General features: G+C 42.6%; 1 protein-coding gene across 1 annotated transcript; it reads right to left on the bottom strand.

Annotated features, from left to right (window-relative positions):
- Positions 1-105: 105 nt before the first annotated feature.
- Positions 106-19,411, bottom strand: FERMT1 (FERM domain containing kindlin 1). Its single transcript, XM_009487281.2, has 14 exons — positions 19,246-19,411; positions 16,205-16,438; positions 14,522-14,668; positions 13,717-13,930; positions 12,610-12,712; positions 10,888-10,995; positions 9,859-9,990; positions 9,662-9,711; positions 6,536-6,660; positions 5,110-5,216; positions 4,151-4,372; positions 3,341-3,465; positions 1,558-1,699; positions 106-279 (listed from the first exon to the last, which is right to left on the bottom strand). The coding sequence occupies exons 1-14, from the start codon at positions 19,394-19,396 to the stop codon at positions 106-108; spliced, it is 2,034 nt and encodes a 677-aa protein (XP_009485556.2). The 5' UTR covers positions 19,397-19,411.
- Positions 19,412-23,980: the final 4,569 nt, after the last annotated feature.

Here is a 23,980-nt window from a genome sequence, read left to right on the forward strand (position 1 = left end):
TGTACAAGATTTATTAATCTGCAATTAACAGAGAGATTTTTGTTTAATCTCCAGTCGTCTTAGCTGAGGGGAGAAGCAGGCAGCGGGAAGAGAGTTTACTTCACCTCATTCCTGACCTCCCGTTAATTTATGGAACAGATCTTCATCCAGTGTTTCATTCTGGTCTTTGGAGCGGGTTGACAAGAAGATGTAGCCCCCAATATACTCATGGATGATTTTGCAGTCTGCGCTCAGACACGTGAAAGCGATAGACACATTCTGATCAAACTCGATCGCAACCTAAAGAAAATACATATGGCAAAATCAGGAGCAGATATAAACTGCATCTGGGAAAAAAAAAAAGTGTGAGAGCACAGCTGGACTGCAAATGCTGTGATAAAGCAGTACCTGTCTCTGCTAACCCAGAGCTGTAAAGATTTCTGGGTCTGCAGGGTGTCGAGGGTGTTAGGCTGCTTGTTTCCTAATTTTCTGCTACGGCAGGGCCCTCTTGTGGTCAAAATCTTGTTGCTTGTTCAGGCAGGCAACAAACCCATGCTTTTAACTAGCCTTTCTAATGGTGTACAAAGTGAACGCTGAGAAGAACAGGAATGGTACTCCTGACTCTCTATGCACTTAGCCAATAATGTTTAATACTGTCCATTGTTATGTGCTGACCTTAAAACTGCTCTTGGGGTCTAGGTTTTGACTCCCAACTACTCTCAGTTCTAAAATCCAGCAAACTGAGGTTAGTTGCTAACTGTGGATTCTGCCTTTTTTGAGAGAGATTTTAAAGCTAACCCAACAGTTTTAGCCAGCGTTACAGGCTCTGGCACAGGGAGCACTGCAGGAGAGCACTAGGGAACGTATCTGATCTCTTCGGGCTCCTACAGATAGATGTGGAAAACTGTATAAGCAGGAACAGTTTCCAGGCTGCTTGAATTTACATCAGGTCACACTAGTTCTACCCCAGAAATCTACAATTTACAAAGCTGGCTTCAAGCTTTCAAACCCAAACTCGCCAGAGGGCTGCTGGGCAACAGCCGGCCCCACTGAGCAGCCTTCACCAGGGTGAGGAGCACCGTGGTATAAATCACACAACGGAGCTTCTTTCTCAGGACTGCATGCTGACACAGAGGAGCTCGCACCCTGGCCTTGCAGTCGCAGTTTGGGATTTGAAAGGCAAACTGGGTTCCTGTATCCTTCAGCCTGTACTAGAGACTGAGTCAACCACAATTTAGAGGATGATGCATGAGCTAGACTATACAGAGAGTGAAAATGAGATTTTTACTGAGCAGTAAACATAATGGGTTGGAATTTACCTTTGAGTCTCTGTATTTCATCCCATCAAAATCAAGGGCAGCTTACAAAGAATAAGCTTGGTAGGAACCTTTTACACTGGAGATCTTTCACTTTCTGAATTTTGACTACAGACTTCATTGAGAAAAATTTTAGATTATCTAATAACATGTCACAACACATTCAAAATCTTTTCACTCTGAGGTTTAAAAAGATTTTCTGAAAGCATCCTTTAGCGTCTGAAATGCAATGACTGAATGTGGAGCGCTGTTCCAGTTTTACCTGGCGTATTTCCCAGTTCACATTCCACTGCTTCATGTTGGAGAACCTCCACGTTGTGATAGGATCTCCTGTGGCTATATCTATTCGTATCAGCCTGTTATAGGACACCCCAAGCACATCATCCTTTTTGCTTCCTCTAAACCTGAAAAAAAAAAAACCCAGCAAAGCCTTTGAGAAGATCTGGTTTGCAGTGATTTCTGTCTAGAGAAACATTTCACCTGCCCTCCTCTGAAAGTGAAAAAAATTTGCAAAAATTACAACAGCCTGGGATTGAGGAGAGCTTGGACCCTTCTTTAGAACGGTATTTGTTATCAAGCAAAAATGTAGACTGGTGAACCATGGTATGAGATGGAAAATAATCAGCCAGGTAGATCTAGCTGAAATTTTTCCAATTCATTGTTTTCTGCCAAAAAACACTGCTCTGCCAAAATGTGTGAATTTGGTTATACTATTACTGGAAAAGTGTCAATAATTTTCCTTGCTTCATTTCACTAATGTTCTTCTAGTTATATTCACCTAAACTATATAAGCATATAATAGGAACAGCTAGGAAAAGGTTACTCTGGTAAAGAAACTGCCTTCCTCTACCTTCGTGCTGAAAGCTGGAAGAAATCTCATCTGTCTGCTGTTAATATTTTCAATATTTTTGATCCTGTTTCTGAACCTTCTCTCCTTAGATGAAGCTGGCTCTAAGGGAAAGAATGTGACCTGGACCACAATTTGTGCCTTCCTTAATGCCCCCACCGAGATCCTGCCCATCAGTTTGTAGAAATTCATCACACGGTGTTTTGCTCATGCTACAAAATGCAGTTTCGGTGTTGGGTTGGTTTGTTTGTTTAACAGAATTAGTGCTGACAGATGGGGCAAAACATCTGTATCTATGTTAGTAAATTAAATAGCAACAGGGAACATTCCTGGGCACTGAACTCATGTCCTGTTCAATTGCTAGAAGAGTCCCAGGTAGAATTCTGGCTGCAACCAAGCAGCGCTCTCTCAAATGACTCCCAGGTACGGCTCAGGAGCTGGAATATCCAGGGACCAACATAATCTGGTAGTTCACATGTGGCTACTGGGTTTTGGAAAGTCAGAAAGTTTAATAGTACAGATGTGGGCCGTTCTGTGCCAGCTGGCCTCCGTGCCAGGGAGTGGTTCAATTTATACCGCAGATGATTCCTAAGTAGCCCTGGAAGAGGCATTAAGCACAAATTAAGGAAGGTGCCTCCAAGTACGGTTTTTGGTGGTCAAGAGAAAAGAATGCAGGTCAGAACCCCACCATATTCAAGGCAAGCGTCCAGGGAAACTGCTGTGAACACAACAGGACCTTCTTGTGCTGACTGCTCTAACCTAAAAAAGGGATCATTTGCCAATTTCTTAATGAAATGCCAAAGAAATTAGCATTTTATCATATTCCAATGAGCAAGAGTTGGAGCGAACAAATATATTGCAAACCCAAGAACACCAACAAGACATGCACTTTTTTTTACATTTTAGTGAGTTTATGTCAATAAGCGTTTAACCCTAGTGATATGTTACTTCAGGCAGAACGTGACAGGTCTGTATGAATGCAGACGTAACGGAGAGTCTCACTCCCGGAATGGAGCTACTGAGTGCTACTGCTGTAGAAAAACACCAGCAATGTGGAAGTTATTAGAATTAAAAAAGGTCTGGGGTGCTGGGGGTGGAAATAGAGACTGTCTCCAGAACAGGCAGTCAAAGAACTTCCTGCAAATCACTGACCGTGAACTGTTACGGCAGCTTGACATCACTGGAACGGTGTGATTACCTTACAATGTAGTAGGATAAGCCAAACTCGGGGAGGGACTGCCACGCTTGAATAAACCGCAGCTTGGCCTCCACTAGGGGCATCTGGGATACGTTTTGGTGGGCTTCCAGAATACGAGCAGCCAACTGGGAAACACAGGAAGAGAGAAAGGTTTCAGTTGACTGGAGAACAAAAATACCCTCGCTTTCACTAAATCAAACAGCATTAGCTTCGATGCCGTGGTCAGACACTTAGTCATCACCATCCATGCAGATGTAGTGCAGAGAGCACTTGGGGACAGGTCCTGAGCTACGAGGGCAGAACAGTGCGGGAAGGTCTCAGTGTCCGGCTTCGTGCTGCACTGGGTCTAGCTCCAGCATACTGCTCTGGAGACTGTGTCCCGGGGTTGGGTAGGCTGAACTCTTCCGCAGCAAAAGCAGTGGGTAAGGAATTAGGTGGAGTGGAAGGAGAGGCACCCAGGCGAGGACAGGAAGACACTGTTATTTAAGATGCAGACAGTAAGCTCCTGTCCTTAAAAACCTTCCTTTCTTACCCTGAAGAGACTTTCAGGGACAGCGTTATCAGGAGAACAAACATGATGAGTGACTTAGGAGGCTGTGTGGATGTAGGAGGAGTACTTGGAAGAACTGCTGAGGGACCTGTCTGTGTGTTCATTTTAAAGAAAAGGCCTCTTGCTAAATATCAAAGGGACAAATGAGTATTTCAAGATGATTCTACTGTATGGTTTCCAAATGCTGCTTCGATCCAGCCTCACCCCTAAGCAATCATTGGAACCACCCATCCCCAACCATCAAGCCATGCTCGGGGTACCTGCTTGGACTTGTGTTTTTTGGTATAACGTGGTGAGACAAAGCATTCTGGTTTCATATCTATGCTTTCTGGATCAGAGACAGCCTGGGGAGCCATGGTCCAGTTCTTCATCTTTAGAAATGAAAGGATCTTGTGGACCTCAGGATGGTAAGAGCTATCTGCCATGGTTTTGCCTTTTGAGGCTAAAACGCAAGCAGCCATCCACCGAGCATATTGATTCTCCTGCAACAAAGACAATTGTTTGATATTTGTGGACAAACGATTTATCAAGATGGCTACTGCTCATGCATCTTTCACTGCGCGATAAAACCACTCCGGAGTTATTCCACTTAATTTGCGTGGATGTGTAGTTACCATAATACTGCTGTTCTTCCCTGATGGGGCTAGTTCCACCTACAGGACTGCCTTTGCAGAATAGTTAGGTTTCAAATTTTCAAAGAAATCCAGTACTTTGGAATAGATTCTCTTGGAAATGTTATTACATTACTATTTTCCACCTAATGAACATTTTTACATTTGGATCAATACATTTCATTACAAATGAAATAAACTGAAATTGAAAACAAATGTAAGATCCTTATCACACTACCCTCGTCTGAATGGGGAGAGTTCTAATTAACAAAAAAGAAGAGAACAAAACCCAAACCCCGGTCCTCTGAAAACACTGAAGCAAAATATTGTAATTTCTTTTTATGCTTTTGATAGGATGTTCTTTTTTTCTTTCCAGCAGCTTTACTTGGAAACTGATGATAAACATAGAATTACTGTCTTTTTGTCCCCTCAACCATAAAGTATTTGTTAGACCACCACATCATTCTTAAATTTTACTAAACACGTAGATAATAAACTCTCTTCAGCATCCTTATTTTTCTATACAAATTCTAGAATGGGACAGTGGGTCTTCTAGACAATCTGCCAACAAATCCAGAATACAAAATTTCCCTTGTCTTATTACTCACGTTTTCGCATCTTAAATATACTTCATTCATGCCATCAGCAACAGGAATTAGTAATTTGATTCCAAACTTCTTCGCTGCAACATTTACGTCTGGTACAACTTCACATCCTAGATCACAGAGAATCAGAAAGAAACGAATTTATTTCATTACTACATCACTGACTTTAAGTACTGATTAATACTGAAGAACAACACTTAATGGTTGTTTTTCTTTGAGATCAAGGGCCAAGATGTTCAAAGATTAGGCCTGTTCTAGCTTTCTGTTCTAGTTCACTGCCTGGTCTGTCTTGCCAGGGTGATGAATGCTTGGAGCTCAGAGCATGTTAGTCAATGTGGAAGAGAAAAGATACAAGTGCTCTCAAAACCTCAGCCTGATCTTAGGAAATCTCAACACTTAAAAAAGAGAGGAGCTGATGAGATGGGCACTTTTGGAAATTTTAGCCTAATTGTCTTGAAAGCCTGGACTATATTTTCAGAAGCAGCTTAGTACTGACAGTGGGATCTAGGTGACATCTACAAGAGGGCTGGCCGGTTCAGGGATCCCAGAGAAGTTCTGGGGACCTGGTATTTCATGTTGATGGTGCTATTACAGGCCTTCTGGGTTCAGCTGGAGTCGAGGATGCCTACAGTTCCCCCTTGTGTCAAGGGACACCAAGGCTGTGGGCTCCTTGGTGAGGTTCCAGTCACCCTGGCAGGTTTTACCATGCATTTATCTGACCTACTGAGGATATGCAGATTGGTATGCGGAGCCATTTGTTCACAGGGGTCAATCTTCTTTCTATTTCAAAGGTTTCTTCTAGGATGAATCCTGGGCATCACTGGTTCCCTGACGCTGAACAAATGATGTCCCTGCAGGAGTAGATGTAGATGGAGGCTATATATGGTGCTGGTGTTTGCTGTGTGTACACCCGGGGTTTCTCCTCTTAAAGTTGGTTGTAGCTATGGAAATCCCCATGCGTGAAGCAAACAAGGCCCAGAGAAGGTCTTGGAGCTGTCCCTGCACAGCAGTCTATAGGTGCAACCTATGGCATTCTTGTCCACTGCATCATCCGTAATCCTCTACTACCAGTGTGCATTTGCCAAGGACAGAGGTGAGTACTACCATTTAACATGGCATAAAAACGTCTGGAAATAAAAGCGTCACGCAGATCACGTTCTCTATCTGTCTCATCTTTCAGGGAATTCAGCAGAACATGGCATTTGACAAGCCAGGTCCAAATAATCTTGGTTTGGGCTAAGCTACTGAATCCTTTTTGTTTAGGCCTCTTCTGCAGATGCGGTCTGCCTGCTTAGGAGTGTCAGTGACTAAAAAAATTCCAAGACTAAATGCTACTGTGCTTGCGTTCCTGAGTCTCGCAGGGATTCCTTGATTTATTCGCTTCACAAATGCAATAGAAAAAGGAAAGAAAGGAAAAGAAAATTCCTACCTTTTAGGTTTAGTTTCTCAATAGGTTCTCCCTGTGCGGATTCCTTGTTTTTAAAATAAGATACTGAAGTGTCTTTAAAGACAAACCAATATGGCTTGATAGCTTTGAGTGACAGCTTCCTGGGCCTACAAGAAAAAAAGAAATCACATTTGTTTATATCGAAATGTACAAATTGCTAAGTCACTCACAAATATTGCTGGGGATCTCAGATTGTTGGGTTACTCATACGTGTGTCAATGAGGGGGGCGGCAAATGCCTGGAACCAACACTGCGCCCAAGTTATCCTGGGTATGGATGTGTTTTTTACCCCAGATTCTAGCTGAATCCCATCTATGATTTCTCTTGTTGGTTTTTTTTTTTTTTTTTCCTCTTCTATGTGTTTTTTCTTACTTTTTTTCCCCTTTCATTCCTAATCAAAGCCACTCCCTTCTAACAAAGACTAATTCTGTTTTTTACAGGAACTCAGTGATGCTAATGTAATCCACTAGTTTGTTCACACGCACTAGAATTAGCTTCAGTTTTTCATAGCTCCTTATCTAGAAAATCTGCACCCATAAAACTAACTTGTATTCATTAAATTGTAAGGGAGTAGAGACCATCTTTTTGGCTTTATCTGAATAGTATCTAACACAGCAAAATTCTGTTCCTCCACTGAGTTTATAGAAGTTCTGTAGCACTCCAAGAAAAGGTAATAGTTTAAACCATCTTCTCCCACTAGGGCAGTGTTATTCCAGCTCTTCCACATGTATATAGATGGATATAATCCTAATTTTAATTATTTTACTTAATTTCAATACTTTGGTAATGCAAACTGATTTCTTTCATAGAGTAAATTTAAAAATACCTACTTTGGAATTGAGAATTAACTGATAGCTACTAATGGTCAAACATAATCATTGTGCCCACCCCACCTCTCTTCAGTAAGAGATAAAAATCATAATTAATTCTACTAAGAATACACTAACAAAGCCATGGTGGGGGGAGAGGGCGGGGAGGAGATAAAATCCCAGGTTCAATATATTTCAGGAGAGAAAACCAGAGGTATTAGCACTATTTTAGTAGAGAAATACTTCACAACTAGCAACAAAGGTCAACAATGAAGTTAAAAAGAAGAAAAAAGAAAAAAAATTTCACTGTCTGTTTAGTACTTCCCTTTAAATCTAAGATGATGGTACATAGAGTATACAGCTAGCTGGAAAACAGGGATTTATTATGCCCACTCCTGCCTTCTCCAGAGTCCTTCTAGAAATCCTAGTTTAGAATCCTTTCTAGAAAATGGCAATTTTTATGTTTTAATTAAAACAATAACTTGGATTTTCAAAACTGCCAAGTATTTTGGCTTTTAATTTTCCAATACAGGACGAGAGGAAATGGCCTCAAGCTGCGTCAGGGGAGGTTTAGGTTGGATATTAGGAAAAATTTCTTCATGGAAAGGGTAGTCAAACATTGGAACAGGCTGCCCAGAGAGGTGGTGGAGTCACCATCCCTGGAAGTGTTCAAAAAACGGGCAGACGTGGCACTTTGGGACATGGTTTAGTGGGCATGGTGGGGTTGGGTTGATGGTTGGACTGAGGATCTTAGAGGTCCTTTCCAACCTTAATGATTCCTAGTTTTTACTTTCATTAAAAAATAATCCAACCACCAAGCCAGGAAACATGAAATCATTACTCTACCCTTAGTTGGTTTAGTGGTGGACTTGGTAGTGTTAGGTTAATGGTTGGACTGGGTGATCTTAAAGGTCTTTTCCAACCTAAACGATTCTATGATTCTATGACATTCTTCAAAAATAAGGGACTATAATTTTTTTAGACGAACAAAATTATTTCTCTATCCAAAAAAGTTGCTTAAAACTTTTTTGAAAGCTTTTTTTTGGTGGTTTTTGAAAAAAAATATTGTAATTCTCTACCATATTGTCACCCACCTGAAAATAGTATTTACTAGTGTGCTAATGTGGTGCATACTGTGAAAAAATGTGAATAAAAGTTCACTATAGGAATAGACCCAGCAGTATGATATGCAGAGCTTTGCATTTACCTTTAAAATTAAGCAAATAATTATAGTAGCAAAACGCCGTTGTTCCTTTAAAGAAATGTTCTACATCTTACCTAGTTTCTACAATGTCTTAGGTTTAGTAAGCGATTTGTCATATATACAGGAAATTTTTCATGATGAAAGGTAACTGCTGAATGCTTTTAAAAGCAAGCTACTCTACTACTGGGGAAAAATAAATATTGCATTGTTAGAGGCGAGTAACTGACAGAACTTAAAAGGCTTAAATTCCCTTTCATCTTAAGCCACCTTAGTAATTTGAATGTCAAATAAAATCTCTTAATTGAGAATTAATAATTAACAATTCTTAACAGTTAACAGTTTTCAAGTGCAATTTTCAGTTCACTGATTACAAATATGATTTGTCAACAGAATGAATGATAAATATTTGTGCAACAGAAATCCTTATCTCACTAAAACATGAAGACTGTTTTGTGATAAAAGGCATTACAGGCTCGAGGTCACTGCAGTCATTTAAATAACCCATAAATCAAGATATTATAGTGGGATCACAGAATTGTACTTTCCTCAGTTTACTTAGTTAGGTGAGGTATTACTTATCTGGTCTACCATACTGCTATTCCAACTTGAAACTCATTTTGATATCAGAAACAGACTCCATGTTTGGTTAGAAAGGGGTAATGTGTTTGTTTCTTTTGTTTAAAAAAAAAAAATCCCCAGGGTTGCTTTCAGAAACCTTTCTCTGGGTGAGCTGAAAGTTTTTTCTAGTTTTTCATTGGCAAAAACCAGTAAAATGTCATTGAAGACAAAATTGTAGCCTCTCTAGAGAGAACAATTGATGAGCGCTAGGAAATACAGAGCGCCTCGTCTTTTAATAAGCGTAAGTATAGCTACTCCCGCACCCCAAGAGCTAGAAAGATTTGCTGAGAATCTTGTTCAGAAGCAGTAAGAGAAAGATTTGAAGAGGAGGATATTAGGCTAGTTAGACCTATCTGGTGTATTTGTTGACTTATAACCTTAGGATCTGCTGTTAGATTAGAATGAAAAAATCAAGAGATCTCTTGTATGGTTAAGCTTTTTGTTTTGTACGTTTTATTATTAGTTTCAGTAACTCACCTAACTAGCCTGAGATTATCAGCAAGTTTCGGGATGTCTGTGATGTCCTCCTATCAGGAATAATTAGGAATAATTTTAGTACAATGCACTTTGTAATCGTCTGTTAACTCTCTTAAAAAAATCAGGAACCAGGTGGGCTCAACAGAGTCAATGCATTTGACACAGTGAAAGCAATTCTGGGATCCAGAAGGACATACCAAAATGTTACTTGTGTTTCCACCTTCCAGTGTCACTTCCAGATTAGAAAGTGCAGCTTCTACTTCATCTACTTCTGATTCACAGGTGAAATCTTGTGCCTCTGATGATAATGATAACTTGCTTACATGATACTAAAATAAAACATCGAATATCGAATAGTCAATATATCAATTAGCAACACACAAACACAGCATATGATAATAGACCATTTGGTCTTCTGGGTCTTGGACGACTGCGTAAAGTTCTGCAGCACGGAACTGTGGGGCGTTTCACAAGGAAACAGGTATGTCCACTATGATCTCCCGTGCAATTCCTGATAGCAGTTTCCTATTTTAATTGCCAGTGTTTGTATTCCTGCACCATATAATCATCCTGTTCTGTGAGGCTGACTCAATGCTCACTTTCCCATCCCTAGTAGTGTCAGCTGTAAGTGCCATCCATACCAGGTGGACACTTAGCAGCAAGGTTCTGTGGTGTTCCACAGCCATTAATTTTTTGGCAGCTCCATTTGCATTTAAAAGGAAGGAATTTATCAGTAATAAACATTTGTGCTTTATTACCTACAGCCAGGGACCAAGACACGCTAAGTCATGTTAAATTTCTATGTACTCCATAGTGTTCCTACCTTCACATTGTGCTATAGCTTTTTTTCGGTCTGTTGTGAACGTACGTATTGATGTATTAGAGAAATTTTCAGGAATAGTATGTGAAAGGGTGGTAGCTGATATGGGAAGTAACACTTCATAGTAATCCCCTGCAGAATAGCCTGGTATCAAAGTTACATCCTGGGTACCGTTTGCTTTAGATAACTTTCGTAAATGGTTCCATAATTGTATGTATCAGTTTGAATAATGGTGTGCTGCTACCGAATGGTTGGTTTAGCTGGTGGATGCTGCTTGTTGTTTCTCACTCAAATAGCAGCCCCCCAATCCAAACAGAGCTATTGGCCTGGGCTCTACCCTAGTCTTGTCCTAGCTTGTGCCTGCCTCTTGAGGAAACAGGTTTTGCAACTTGGATCAAGTACGTGCCTGTAGTGCAGCGAAGATCAGCATTTCTTCCTCTGTGCAGTCGATTTCTTCTAACAGGATGGCCCAACGGGCTTGTTCGTATATTTGGTTTATTCGCACTGCATCATACTGTAGCGAAAAAGAACAACATAGGTCATTAATGACCATGCAGATGCAGATTCACGATCAGCTGCAGCTGATGTAACATCAGGCTGAAGCCATAAAGGTTGCTTCCTTCCTCCCCCCACCTCCGCCCTGCTGTATGTTGCCATCCTTCTCTTGTACTAGCTCGTGTGATTCTAGGGTCACGGTGGCTTGCTGATCCAACAGAAAATTAATCTGATCCAACAGAAAATTAATCAGGAGTCCTTGGCTGCAGCAGAAGGGGAGATTAAGACATCCCCTTTTGCGGTCGTAGGCCTTGGGCTGGCTTAACCAAAATGTGAAACCACACTATGAGAGTGCAAATAATGTGACATGGCTGATATGAACGTGGCATTCAACAGCTTGCTACTGCCAAAAGACACAAACTCATTCCTCACTTCCCCTCTTCTGCTCTTGGCTTTTTCGGTTCTGGTTCTATCTTTGCACTGGCTTGACATTCGTCAGATCCTGCTGTGAACTGCTTTAATTCACTCCCCGTTTTTTGGATAGCGATTGCTTCTTATTATCTACTTGGTTAATAAACTGAAGTGACTCACAGAAATATTCAAGCCCCAGAGCTGGTGAAAGGGAGGTGATGGGAGGAGCATCTTGGAGCATGACCTCTCCCAGCAGTGGTGAGCTATTAAGTTGCCTGAAGCTGTTTTGGATTATTTCATCCTATGGCTCCATGGCTGGCTGGGGCAAAGAAGGGAAATGTTTGGGCTACTGACATTGAGACATGTACTTGAATTTTAGTGGGAATGGCATTTCACCCCAAAACATGCCACTTGAACTAGAAAGTGCCCTTCAGTTTATCTGAGATGCCTGAAATGAGAGAGTTTTATAGAATTTACAGAAAATAATAACATGAAGGCCAAATTCTCTAAAATTCACATTTGAACTCTTGTTGATTTACACTGGTCAATGATCATGCTTTAATTTCACTGAATGTATCACCCAAGCCTTAAAAACACTGGCTGAACACAACTACCGTGACTGACTTTTAGTGGAAATAAAGGCAAACAAGAGGCAACTTGAGAAAAACATTTAAGTGATTTTTGAAGACTAAGTCTTGTTTTCAAATGGGACCTAAACACTTTTGCTGAACTTTCCAAAGGTGTTTAATCACTCAGTTACATTGAAACAAATTTGATTTAAGTGCCTGAGTGCTTCTGAGCGCTTCAGCCCAGAAAAGCTGAATATTCAGTGAGGGGCAGTGGAACATAAATGTCATTTTTAAGGCCATTTTCAAAAATAGGGCTTATACCTTTACATCATTTAGGATACTGTTGGTTTAGTTTTCCCCTTAATTTTTCTTGTTAAAAGAGAGGCAGAAAGTCAACTAGCCCCTCTGGAAATCTGGATACTGTTTCTGGTGCTCTTCAGATCTCATCTTTATACTTAGGATCTTATTTCAGGTGAGGAACGGTGAGTCAGTGTCCAGAGGGGAAAAGCACAGCCTTAGCTGAGGGGAAGAAGTAGAATTTGATCTCTGAAGGGCCTGTAACAAATCCTAGCTAAAATTCGGTAGCCTTGTGCTATAGCTCCTTGACATGAAAGCAGGCAAACAATGAATAGCAATAAAAACAAAGCTCTTACTTTTGGATTCAAATCAAAGAAAGTGTAATATTTAAAGCGTAAAAGAAGTTGATCGTCCTCCAGAATGCCTTGTTCCATAAGTGATCGAGATGAATCTAGCCAGCTGTGGAAGAAAACAACCCACAGATTCATCTGTACAGGAAAAACTATCACACCTGCAGAGCTCCAATGTACTTGTGAAACCAAAGTGGGAACAAACAGCTCTAAGTCCTGCAAGTCTGGGGAAAACTCACATAACTCGAGAAGGTGGAACATTCATATGGCTTTCCAACTTTCATTGTATAAACACAATACCTACACTCTTCCTATTTCTTTTCTCCAGCACTATTCAAAACATCGGGAGTAGATGCCAGAAACTGCGCAGTAACTAGTTGTGGGGTGACCTGTGCCAATAAGATTCTTTCTTCTTGATCTCCAGAAATGCGAAGTTCATTTAAGCCAGGGCAAAAGTGTACCTGTATATTTAGAACTCCTGCTTTTCATTTCAGTATTTGCTGGATTATAATTCTAGCTACTTCTATTGTCCAGTGAAATCCAATGAAAATATCGAAGTCACTGTTAAATGCTCCACAGATCTAAAAATGACAATCCATATTTTAACGCTAGAGAGACAATCCTCTCAAACGCTTCACCACTAAACCCCCTAGTGCTCTGTATTCTTCTGTGGGGTACAATAAGCAATGTTTGCTTGTGCATAATTCAGTAAGTCACCTATTTGTAATGCGTTAGAGCTTTACTGAATTTATCCACGTGTATTTCCGCTGTCCATTTAAAGCCTTTAGAGTTTGCTATCCAAACCGTCCATTAGCTGTGCCCACAGTGCTAAACTGGATTTGCCTTCATCTAACAACAGGATTTAGTCCAGAGCCTGCACCATTACATCATTCATCACTTTAAAACAAAATTGTGCCTAACCAAGAATGTTGAAAAAGGAAAAAATATTAAAGAGTATTTCTGAAACAAAACCTAGATCAAAGGATGTTTCTAAGTATCAATATAGCCATATATAAGGGGTTTGTTTTCAAATTGTGCTTTACACTTAAAAAGCTGGATTAATGCTACCCTTGTTAAGCCAGCTAACAAAGATGTCAAAGAGAGGTATCTTACCCTGCGTTGAGTTTGGCTTTGTCAGCTAAGGTCCGAGGCTGGTACATCTCTGCTAGTGTTTCTGGAGAACAGTTGGGATGACTGAAGGCGAGGATGTTGCAGTTCTGCTCAGTCAAGGGACTGTCGCTGAACCAAGTAATTGTAGAAGAAGCTGGTGACCCACTGATGGGATCATAAATGGGTGTCATGGTTTTACTGTATAAACCTGAACCTCCTGCAAGTTAAGAGAGTAATGTATTATTCCAGGGAAAACTGCCTTCAGACTTAGGTAGTCTACCGCTTGCCATCACAAAAGACTAACCCTTTTCTTTCAAGACAGTCTCCTATCTCTGCTGCTTACAGCAGGCCTTGTCCTTTCACAGGTGAAGTGACCTCAGGGACAGACGTGCTCTTCCTTGTTCTGTGAGATCTCTCAGTTGTGTGGGAGATAGGAAACACATACTTTCAAGCCTTTATTTCTCCTTTTCCTTGGAGGTTGCCAAAATCGTTGAATATTTTGAGAGTGGTCTCACATTTTCAAAAAGCAGCAGCACATCCTGTGTGCAGGGCCACAGCTGATCACCTGTTCTCTGATATAGTCTTTCTCATATCAATGGAAAGGAAAACATTTAAAAAACAACAGAAAAATATTGATATACCGGAGATTTCAGTAACTTCTTGAAGCCACTAATTTCAGGCCAACTGTATCTCTCTGCCAACCATCCTACATTAAACTGGTCTCCCTGGTTTTAATTGTCTAGCAAAGGATTTCTTCCTTTTTTTGACTTTTAGTCAGAAGAACAAAATCATATTGGTTTTTCATTACCTGATAATCCAGAACTCGCTGGAGAGTTGCACAGGTTTAAAATGTCTTCTGTAACTGGCTCTTTGCTGTTCTTGTCTTTTTTCTTTTTCTTTTTGAGTGCATCTTCTGATTGCTTCAACAAAGAAAGTTCTTCTGACCGTCTAATATCTACAATGGCAATTTGGGAAGTGAAGCAAAATGAAACATTTGAAACTTAGCAGCTTACATCCAAAAAGAGCCCATGGTTGGTAATAGCATTTGAGGAAGCACCATGTTGCAATCTGAATTTTATTTTTAGCAGGTTGAAAGCAGTAGCCATGGAAAATCCAGTAATTCAATAACAAGGCCAAAGACTTTGGGCTATGAGAGTGAGTTTTGACAGGATTTAAGCCTGCTTTTGCAGCAAGCATAACTGCATTTTAGAACACCAGGGAAAAACTCTTTGTCCCTAATGGCTCTGCAATCACCTTTGAGCATTATGAACCTCAACGAAACATCTGACTTACGAATAAGCAAGAACAGAAAAGGAACCACTGTATTTGAAGTTCATGCCTTCTGTTATTCACTTAAGAATTGTGTATTTCATATACAAGATTCTGTCTTGGCTATACACTATTCCCTAACGCACTACTGTTTCAGACATGTATTGTCAGCTGCAAACCTGACACTTTGTTTCTGAAAAACACTTTTATGCTGGGGTAAGCAAAGACATTTTTGACAGTATTCACTCATGAGAAAAGTTACAGGGTTCCTGTACTGACTTGGTCTGGAAGAAAAACATGGGTAGAAATATTTAATTCGGCCAAATGTCAGTTGAACAGTTATGGCATCAGTTAATCAGAGCTGTTAACTGTAATAAGGACACACTATCCCTTTCACAATCCAGTGCTAGAAGATGAAATTGAAAGCTACATTGTGATCAATATGAGGTGGTAAATTCCTTCTGAGGAGGAATGTGTTATTGGCCTAAGCTTTGAAGATCTAAATTAAAGAATCCATAACTATGGGATTCTAAAGATTGTTTGCAGACTCAACTTGTTCCTGTGGATCAGAGGCACACAGGTCTGGCATGCCCCAAAACCTCATCTCTGCTTGGAGGTGCTCCATTACTGGAAAGAGCAGAGACACAGGGACTCGGTGCTGCAACATATTCAGGGGCTTGTGTGGGGTAGTTGGGTATGCCCTGACCTGAAGAGGTTTGGGCATGTAAAAATTTTGGATGTTTAAAACAAGCTCCTTCTGAAGTAAGTACATATAACCAATAGGCCAAGTTGAATATCATTACTGCTGGTGAAAGTAGGTGATAAATCAGCTGACACCAGTAAAATTGCCTATGGTGAAAGCTGGTGTAGGCGACTGATAAGCCCAAGCTCTTAGTCAATGGCACAGAAAAAGCGGGACTGAGTCCCGCTCAAGGAGGACAAGGATCCCTACAAAACTGTCAACAGGACTTCGACTATCCAGTACTCCTGCAGCTCATGGGACACATTTCTGACACTGTTTGCGTCAGTTATCACAAAGACTGAGAACCATTGACATGCACTGGATACTAAAAACCAAAAAATCTGTCTTTTGATCTTGGGTCAACTCAATCAAATCTCTCCTTGAGCTAAACAGTTTTGTGAGTAAGGACTTCACATTCAAACAAAGTCACCTAATAAAATGCTCCAACTTAGTTGCCAGAGGGGATTTAGCTTTACTTACTGAGAATTTTGCAGATGTCACTGACAGCTTTGAATACCACAGAAGAGAAGCTGACTTTCAGTCTCACAGTCTTCATGTTTGGCAAGCGAAGCCGCAGTATTTTGTGCTGAGTGGTAAAGAACAGCTTAGCATCTGCCTGCACCCCGCATTTATCAAGTGTCCAGTGGGTTTTCAGAAGCCAACATTTTTTTTGCTCCCACCAAAAAGCATAGTCTGACCAATCTTGTGGTGTTTCTAGGAAAATACAGAGTGGTTATTAATAAACTATGGAGCAAATATACTAAAAAACTTGGTTTGGAAACAGAGCTCTGCAAACTGGAGAATTTTATTTATGTTAAAGTAGCAACTACAGTTCCTGAGACCTAGACCCCATTTGCTGAATGTTTGTGGCAGTCACTGGGAACTCCCTTTGTTTTCCCTGAAGAGTTAACCTAGGTGCTGACTGTGGCACCGCCTTAATTTTGCAGATAGCCCCAGGGAAAGCGCATCTCCTGAATCTGATGCCATACATGGTCCAGTGCTGCTTGGATTCTGCTGGGATATGGACTAATAATCATCGCAACTTGACAGTGCAAGCTGAAAATCCTCCCACAAAACCTTGTGTGCACCCAGACGGGCACAAGTTCTTCCACAGTCTCCCGGGAAGCAGCACGGAACAGCTCATCCCTATAGCGTTAAGAACCAGCCATGAGTCCCTTGAAGTCTTGGTGACACACAGCTAAGGGCTGTTCTCAGCTCTTCTCTGTGGCTGCACAGCTGGAGTCACAAGGATGCTCACCTGAGTGCAACCCACTTACAACAACTTTACAGTGGCAACATTCTTTAAATAATCAAGGAAAAGAATTATTATTTTGGGAGGAAGCCCTGTGACAATCATGAAAGAGTTAACAAGCTCTCTAACAAATAAGATGACCTTCTCTACCACCCAGGCTGCAGGAACTCGTAAGAGAGGTAGAAACTTGTAAGGGGGGTAGAATGGGCATGATGCGATACGGTACAGTTAAATCTTTTATTAGGCTGTGCAGGAGGGTGGGCTGCTGTGACTGACTGAGGACTGACAGGGGTTGCCTACAAAAACTTCTCAAAGACAGGCCTGCCAAGAGATGACTGTCTTGTTTCTCTAATATGGACTTGCCTCTGTTTTGCTTAAGTAAAAGATGTTTGTGTATTTTGTACTTTGAAAACATACAGATAAAGTAGGGCTTGCTGAATCAAGAACAGATGAAAGACTTTGTTCATGACTTATCTTAAGAGTTTTGGAGGGGGAGAACAGTGGCTTTTGTCTGATTACTCTTGAGCAGTAAACTGTCCTGACCTGAAAGGTGTCAAAACCTTGACTAGATCAGTGTGAGAAGCACATGCCTAAGGAAACAGATAAAGCATTGCTGCTGCCAGTTCCATGGGGAATTGCAAAATGAGATGATTTCCCAGATGCCAATGATGTGTAGTAGCAGGTAAAGTTTCTGTGTGATCTTGGTCAAGTTGTGTCAGTCTCCTGTGCCATTTCTGGTTCCTCCTCACCAGCTCTGCCAGGTAGAGGCTATTCCTCAGCATGTCTGTAGCACAGTACAGCCCTGTCCTGTTTTGGAGTTTCTTGGTAAAAAATTGTGTCTCAAGAGAGCTGCTGACACAAATCACTTAGTTACAGATTTGCTTTAAATATTATTTAATACAGAAAGCTGTTTGCACTAGTTGAGTACTAGTTATAAAAATACTGTGAAAAATTAGTCTTCTGAGCCAGGAAGAACTCCAGCTACAGTTGGTTTGCTGGCTGAATTGCGTGTGTAAGTAAGCACAGAAGTTGGTAGAAATGTATCACAGATACGCTACCTGCTTTAATGCTGGAAAAGGGATTCCCTGATAGAATCATTGTCTCCAAGGAGAGCTTTTCCATCACAAAGGGGTTTTGTGTAAAAATGTCCTTCCACTGAATGGGAGACTTTCGGAAAGGATATCTTGTGCATCTCCCCTTTGTTTCCTTCAAAACCCGTGTTTGAAAACAAAACCATTCGTTTGGCAGTAAGAACTCTGAAATTAAGTGGCCAATTTTAAATTTCTTGACACTATTTTGCTGAAGGTTTTGTTATAGTTCGGTTTTTCTCATCTTGTTTGTCTGAAGCCAAGCTATGTAAAAAAGACTAAAGTTTCACTGAGGTTTTTTGACTTTTTTTTTTTGGTTGTTGCCACAGATCTTGTATTTCTAGAGCAATGCATAGAAATGCAAAGCTCACGGTGTTCCCACTTGGCGAGTCTAATCTGGCAGACAGGTTCCTTTCTGTGTGAAGTTGGTGACTGAAGACTTCTAGATTTAAGAATTCCAGGAAAAAGAACAATACTTGAAGAATGAGTTGCATATGAGAGCCCTGTGGCATTGATATAATAATCAAATACCATACTACCTGGTCTGTATCTATCATTCTGCAGCCTCAGAGTGCAGATGATTATTTTGGGGGGCAGCTCCGTTTGGTGACTTTGGGTTAAAGAAACCTAAATTGTGTTACTGCCTGTAGCGCTGACTTGCTGTGACTGTAAACAGAGTATTTTACCTTTCATCTCCTAACTTTGACTCGGCCAGTCTCTGCTCTTGACAGCTGCTCCCTATGGGATAGATGCAATGGATAACGTGGCTCAGATTTTGGCTAGAATGCTACTGAAACGCCTTTGTAACAACTAATCCTGTCTCTCTGACTGCTAGATGGATAAATAGGCTATCAGCTACCTTCATTGCCCCTCGAACTAGCCACCCATGAAGTCTATCTGGAAAGGGAGTTGAATAGTTAGTCTGGTCCAACTATATTTGTCTAACTGGGAGACAAAAATAAAGTTTTGTTTGCACTGTGATAGTATAGGGGCTTTAGTCACAGACAGGGGTTCTGGCCACATAAAAACCCTGAATCTGCTGCACCTACATGCTCGGTGCACTGCTACAAAGAAGTAAGTGAGGCAGTGCCGTTTCAAAATGTGCAGGAGCCTCTTTTTGTAGAAGGAAAGCTTCATGTATTATTTTAATAACACTGTAAATTAAACAGGTCTTTACTCACTGATTTGTTCTACTAATTTCAGCATCAGTCCTCCAATATGAAGGTCCCCTGTGACCCGTAGTAAAAATTCCTTTTGTACCTCTTCATGCTGATGATCAACTGTCACCAAGAGCTCCCAGGAATGAGACCCATATTCACTTGAGGAAATCATTTTGGAAAGGTCTATGTAAGTTCTGCAAAAACAAAAGAAACAAGCAAAAAGGATATTTTTCCTCCACTCTCTGAAACACATGCATCTCTCCACAGTCTCAAAATACCTCCATGCTGCCAAGACTTCGCAGTGGCCTTGGCTGGAACTTCAGATGTGTTATCTTGTTACCTCTGAACTAGACTCTGCTCTCGTGATTACTCTTGCAAGATAGGCATGCGGGATTTTTTGTTTTTATTCAGATCCCCCGCCCCGCAACTCAGGCATCTCCAGTTGGGTAGGGATAGCCCAGTTTTACCTGGGTTTCCCCCCTCTACAATGCTAATCTGCCAGTCTGGACACCGTAAAGCCTGCAGTTGTGGGTGGGATCTGTTTTGGCAATCTGTCCAGTGAACAAAGGAATTTTGTTGACTTGCACACTTACAGTTGTAATTTTCACTGCAAATGAAAGCTTACACTTGCAGTTCTGCCAGCCTGGTCCCACGGGACCAAAACCAAAGAGTAGTTTTACCTATTTGGGTAGATGCGAGGGGAGACAAATAACTTTAATGGCTCTCTGCCAGCAATATCCAGGCACATAACTACAGTTTCTGCCGATTGTCTGCTAGCACAGAGATGTAGGCAGGTATCCTGTCTTAGCAGGGTGAATTGTCTGAGATCCCACCAGGCTCCTGCCAGGACAGGTAAACAGTAATCATGCCAAGCCAAACTAGAGAAGATGCTCAAAGTAGAAGCTGTGGTTTATCATCAGTAGAGTTCTGCTAATTACCGAAGAAAGAGCTTGTAGGTACGAGGTGATGCTGCAGGAAGGATTTGGGATATTTAACCAGTGAGAGAAGATACCAGATTAGCACTCAGTGTCCTGTTAAACTGAACCCCAAGAAACAAGCCTTTGCAGTTGACGGTTAGGCAGTAAAGTGGATGACTTCCATTTATTGCAGACTTTCAGCAATACCCGAGAACCTGAGTCACAGACTGTTAAAGGTGCCATACACAGACTGCTTCTAACATAAAAACTAACTAGGATTTGTTTATGAAGAAGTCTAGAGGGTATGTAACAATAGTAACAGATTTTTGTAGATATTTTTAAAAAAAAGGATTTAGTAAGTTAAAACCTTTAGCCTAAAAGTTAGGTCAAAAGCCAGAAAAATCAAGAACCGTTGTCACAGGTGAGGAGTGAGAGAAGAAATGACCTTTTCTAGGACTGACTGCAGGACAAGACCAGACTAGCTTAGGCTACACGAACATGAAATTAAGCTAAAGGTTAAATAAAACGTGCCTAGAAACAGGGTGAAAATTTAAGTACACCTATTTGCCGAATTTATAGTAACGAAGCTTTATGTTACCGATTAGATAATAAAAGAGGTTTTTAGTGCCAAAAGATACTACTTCAGGGCAGAGCCCAGTTCAATGTTCATTCTGAGGTTCCCTCAGAGATGCGAGGAGGCTCAGCTTAACCTTCCCCAGACTTTCAGGTGTTATTCATGTTTCTTAACGTCTTCTGGTTTAAGAATTTCAACAGGAAGACTTTTGCTATTTTGTTAAGTTACGTATCATGCAGTATTTGTATGATGGAGTACAACGTAAATCCAAGTCATCTAACTGTTTCAGTGAAGTTCTTTTAAAATCTGTTCTCAGAATACTAATGTAGACTTGGTTCCTTGAACTCCTGTGGGCCTAGGCCAGGCCTGGTATCAACCTACTGATAGAAAATTCAGTATCAAAGGGATAAGAGAAATGTGGTGCTAATGACAAATTCTACTAATAAGGAAAAGTGATTCCAAAGGTAAAGGCAATGAAAGTGTTATCTGTTAAAGATTAGATCGATCCCCCCCTAAATGAATGACAATATAAACAAAACAATCTGTGCAGCTCAAAACCATCCTTTTAAGGGAAAATCACCTTACCAAGGAGTTTCACTAGAACAGTGCTGGGAGTCTGCCCTGAAATTCTAAAATCAGGATGACTTATAGACAGCCCTAACTCAGAAAACGGCGACTTCATAATCATATGACTCCAAGAGGCTAGCGTACACTGAGGAACAAACGCTATTGTTCATTATGATCTTGGATGTGCCAGCCTACACCTTTTCACCACACAGTTATTAAACCAACAAAGGTTGATACTTATCCAAGAAGTTGGTTTGTTTTGCCTTGGTAAATAAAGACATTGTGTTGGACACTGGAAAACACTACAGCTCTCCCGCCTCAGGGATAGAGCTGGGATTTTGAATTTGGGCGGCTGGGAGCCCCATGGATGTACTAGCTTAGGTGTGCACTACACCAGGGGGTACCTGTAGAGGGAAGGGCTGTGCCTCTCCCGAAGGCACAGTGGCCAAGAGACAGCTCCTGAGATGGTCTCCCAGGCAGATGAGGCTTTCGGCACGAGGGCAGTACAAGGTGTAGAGAACAGTTATCGTTGCACCGTGTTCACAGCAAACCAAAAATCCTGGCTTTAGAGAAGTCAGAATGCTGCTGGTCACTCTCCTAGGCATCAATAACAGCATTAAAAATAAAGAAATCTACAACTGGCCTAAGCATGAGAACGACGTGCTTTCGTTTCAGCAGCGTATGAAATCTGGCCGGGGAACTCTACTTTTGCCCACACTACAGCCCGCTGTACGCCAGTATTGTTACTGAAAAGAAGCTGTCTCATCTGCCCTCTTGTGCCAGTGAAAACATTTGGGAGCCGATCTGGATTTTTTTTTTTTTTCCCCTTTTTAAATTTGGTTCAGCTTCCCAGTCTAATTCTGCATACAAATGCTTGTGCTGACATGGGTGAAAATGAGCAGCCCAAGGGGTGGGTGAAACTCTTTCTTTCATGCACGCTGGCTTGGAAAACCATGGCCTCAGCGCAGCTAATCCTGGCACTCCGTCGTTCCCTAAAGCTGTTCTCTTCCCCGCTTCCTCTTCAAACCAGGAGGTTTTAGTTTGATAAGAAAACACAACCACTAGTAAATCTATCACAGAACGCAGCACAAAGCCTAGTCTCAAAAAAAAAAAAAAAAAAGAGCAGCAAGCTAAGCAACAAGGACAACTAGCTATTGTGTATTAAAACCCAAAGAAAGCCAAACTGCCAGGGCAGGCTGTGCACGCTCCAGGTCTTAAAACCTTCAGGTCAAGACTGGATATGCTCCGGGAACGCGCCCCAATTCCTGGGCTCCACGTGGGTTGCAGCTGTACGGCCTGGCACAGGGAGATCAAAAAGGCCAGAAACATGTCTTCGGGCTCCTGCTGACTCTAGTCCGTATTTCTACAGAGCACTTCAGCCAACACAGCTCTACAAAAGCAGCGATTGCTCTACAGACCGAGCTCTCCGCAAATTTCAGCCCTTGCAGCCCCGAACGTCAAGCTTCGTGTGGAAATAGAGGATGTTAGTCGTAGTAAGGCGGGAAAAGATCCACTTTAAGGTAAAAGGAGGGGGGAAAAAACCCCAGAGTGTGATGTTTCCGCGAGTATTTGCGAGAGAGGCAGTGCCCCGGCAGCTCTGGGAGTGCCCGCTGAGGGCAGGGGTGGCTCCGGCCCCGCCTGCGCTCCCCCGGCAGAGCCCTGCGCAGGAAGCGCGGCGGGCGGGAAGCTTCCCCGCGGGGGATCAAACCGCGGCGCTCGCAAAGAAAGAAACCCATACAATAATGCGGGAAATAGGCCGCCGCGGGGCGGGGAGCGGAGCAGGGCCGCGGGTGTGCCGGCGCCGCGCCGGGGGCCCGCAGGCTCCCGCACCGCCCCGGGGGCCCGCAGGCTCCCGCCCCGCACCGCCCCGGGGGCCCGCAGGCTCCCGCCCCGGGGGCCCCGGCGCGGCGAGCGGCCCTGAGCCGCCCTCGCTCCTCCACTCACTCGCGGTCTCCGGTGCCAGCGCCGTCCCTCGCCTGCCCGCCCGGCTCCCGCTGCCTCCACCTGGCGTCTGAGGGACGGGGAGGGGAGGAGCGGGGCCCTGCCCGGCCCCACCGCCGGCACCCCGGGGTAGGCGGCCCTTCCCTTCCCTCCGCCCCGCTCTGCTCGGCGGGCACAGCCGTGCCGGCAGGTAGGGCCGCCGGCGGCCCTGAGGGGCGGCCCTGAGGGCCCGCGGCGGCGGGGTGCCAGGCCCCGGCCGCCCGCCCGCCTCCTGGCCCGTGGCTTCTCTGCAGCGGCTCTGGCAAAGCTTGCTAGCTCGCCAGAAGCTTCTGCTCATCGCAGTGGCCATCGCAGGCCCGGGGCTGCTCGTCTGGTGGGGAGCAGCGGCGTGAAAAAGCTCTTTCTGGTGGAGGCGGCAGGGCCGCCGGTGAAGGCTGCCCCGGGAAAGGTGATAGCCGCCCTCAAGAACACAGAGCGGCAAAGCCACACCTGAGACACGATCGTATCTCCCTTTCAGGAAGCGAGAACCGGTGCAAAGATACCAGAAATACCTTTTAAAAGTTAAATATTAACTTTAGGCTGAGTTTGAACCATCTGTGAGTCTACTTTATGACCCCTTAGTGTTTGAAAATGTAGCCGGGTAGACGTAAGTCACTCTGTAGTGACCATGGCTAAAAACTTTCCTCCTTCCATCCTGAAAGCTCTCCTGTCTGACACTGGATGTTGAGTGTGAAACCGATAGAAGCGACAGTGAAAC

This window comes from Pelecanus crispus, chromosome 3 (genome assembly GCF_030463565.1).
Source record: "Pelecanus crispus isolate bPelCri1 chromosome 3, bPelCri1.pri, whole genome shotgun sequence".
Taxonomy (NCBI): domain Eukaryota; kingdom Metazoa; phylum Chordata; class Aves; order Pelecaniformes; family Pelecanidae; genus Pelecanus; species Pelecanus crispus.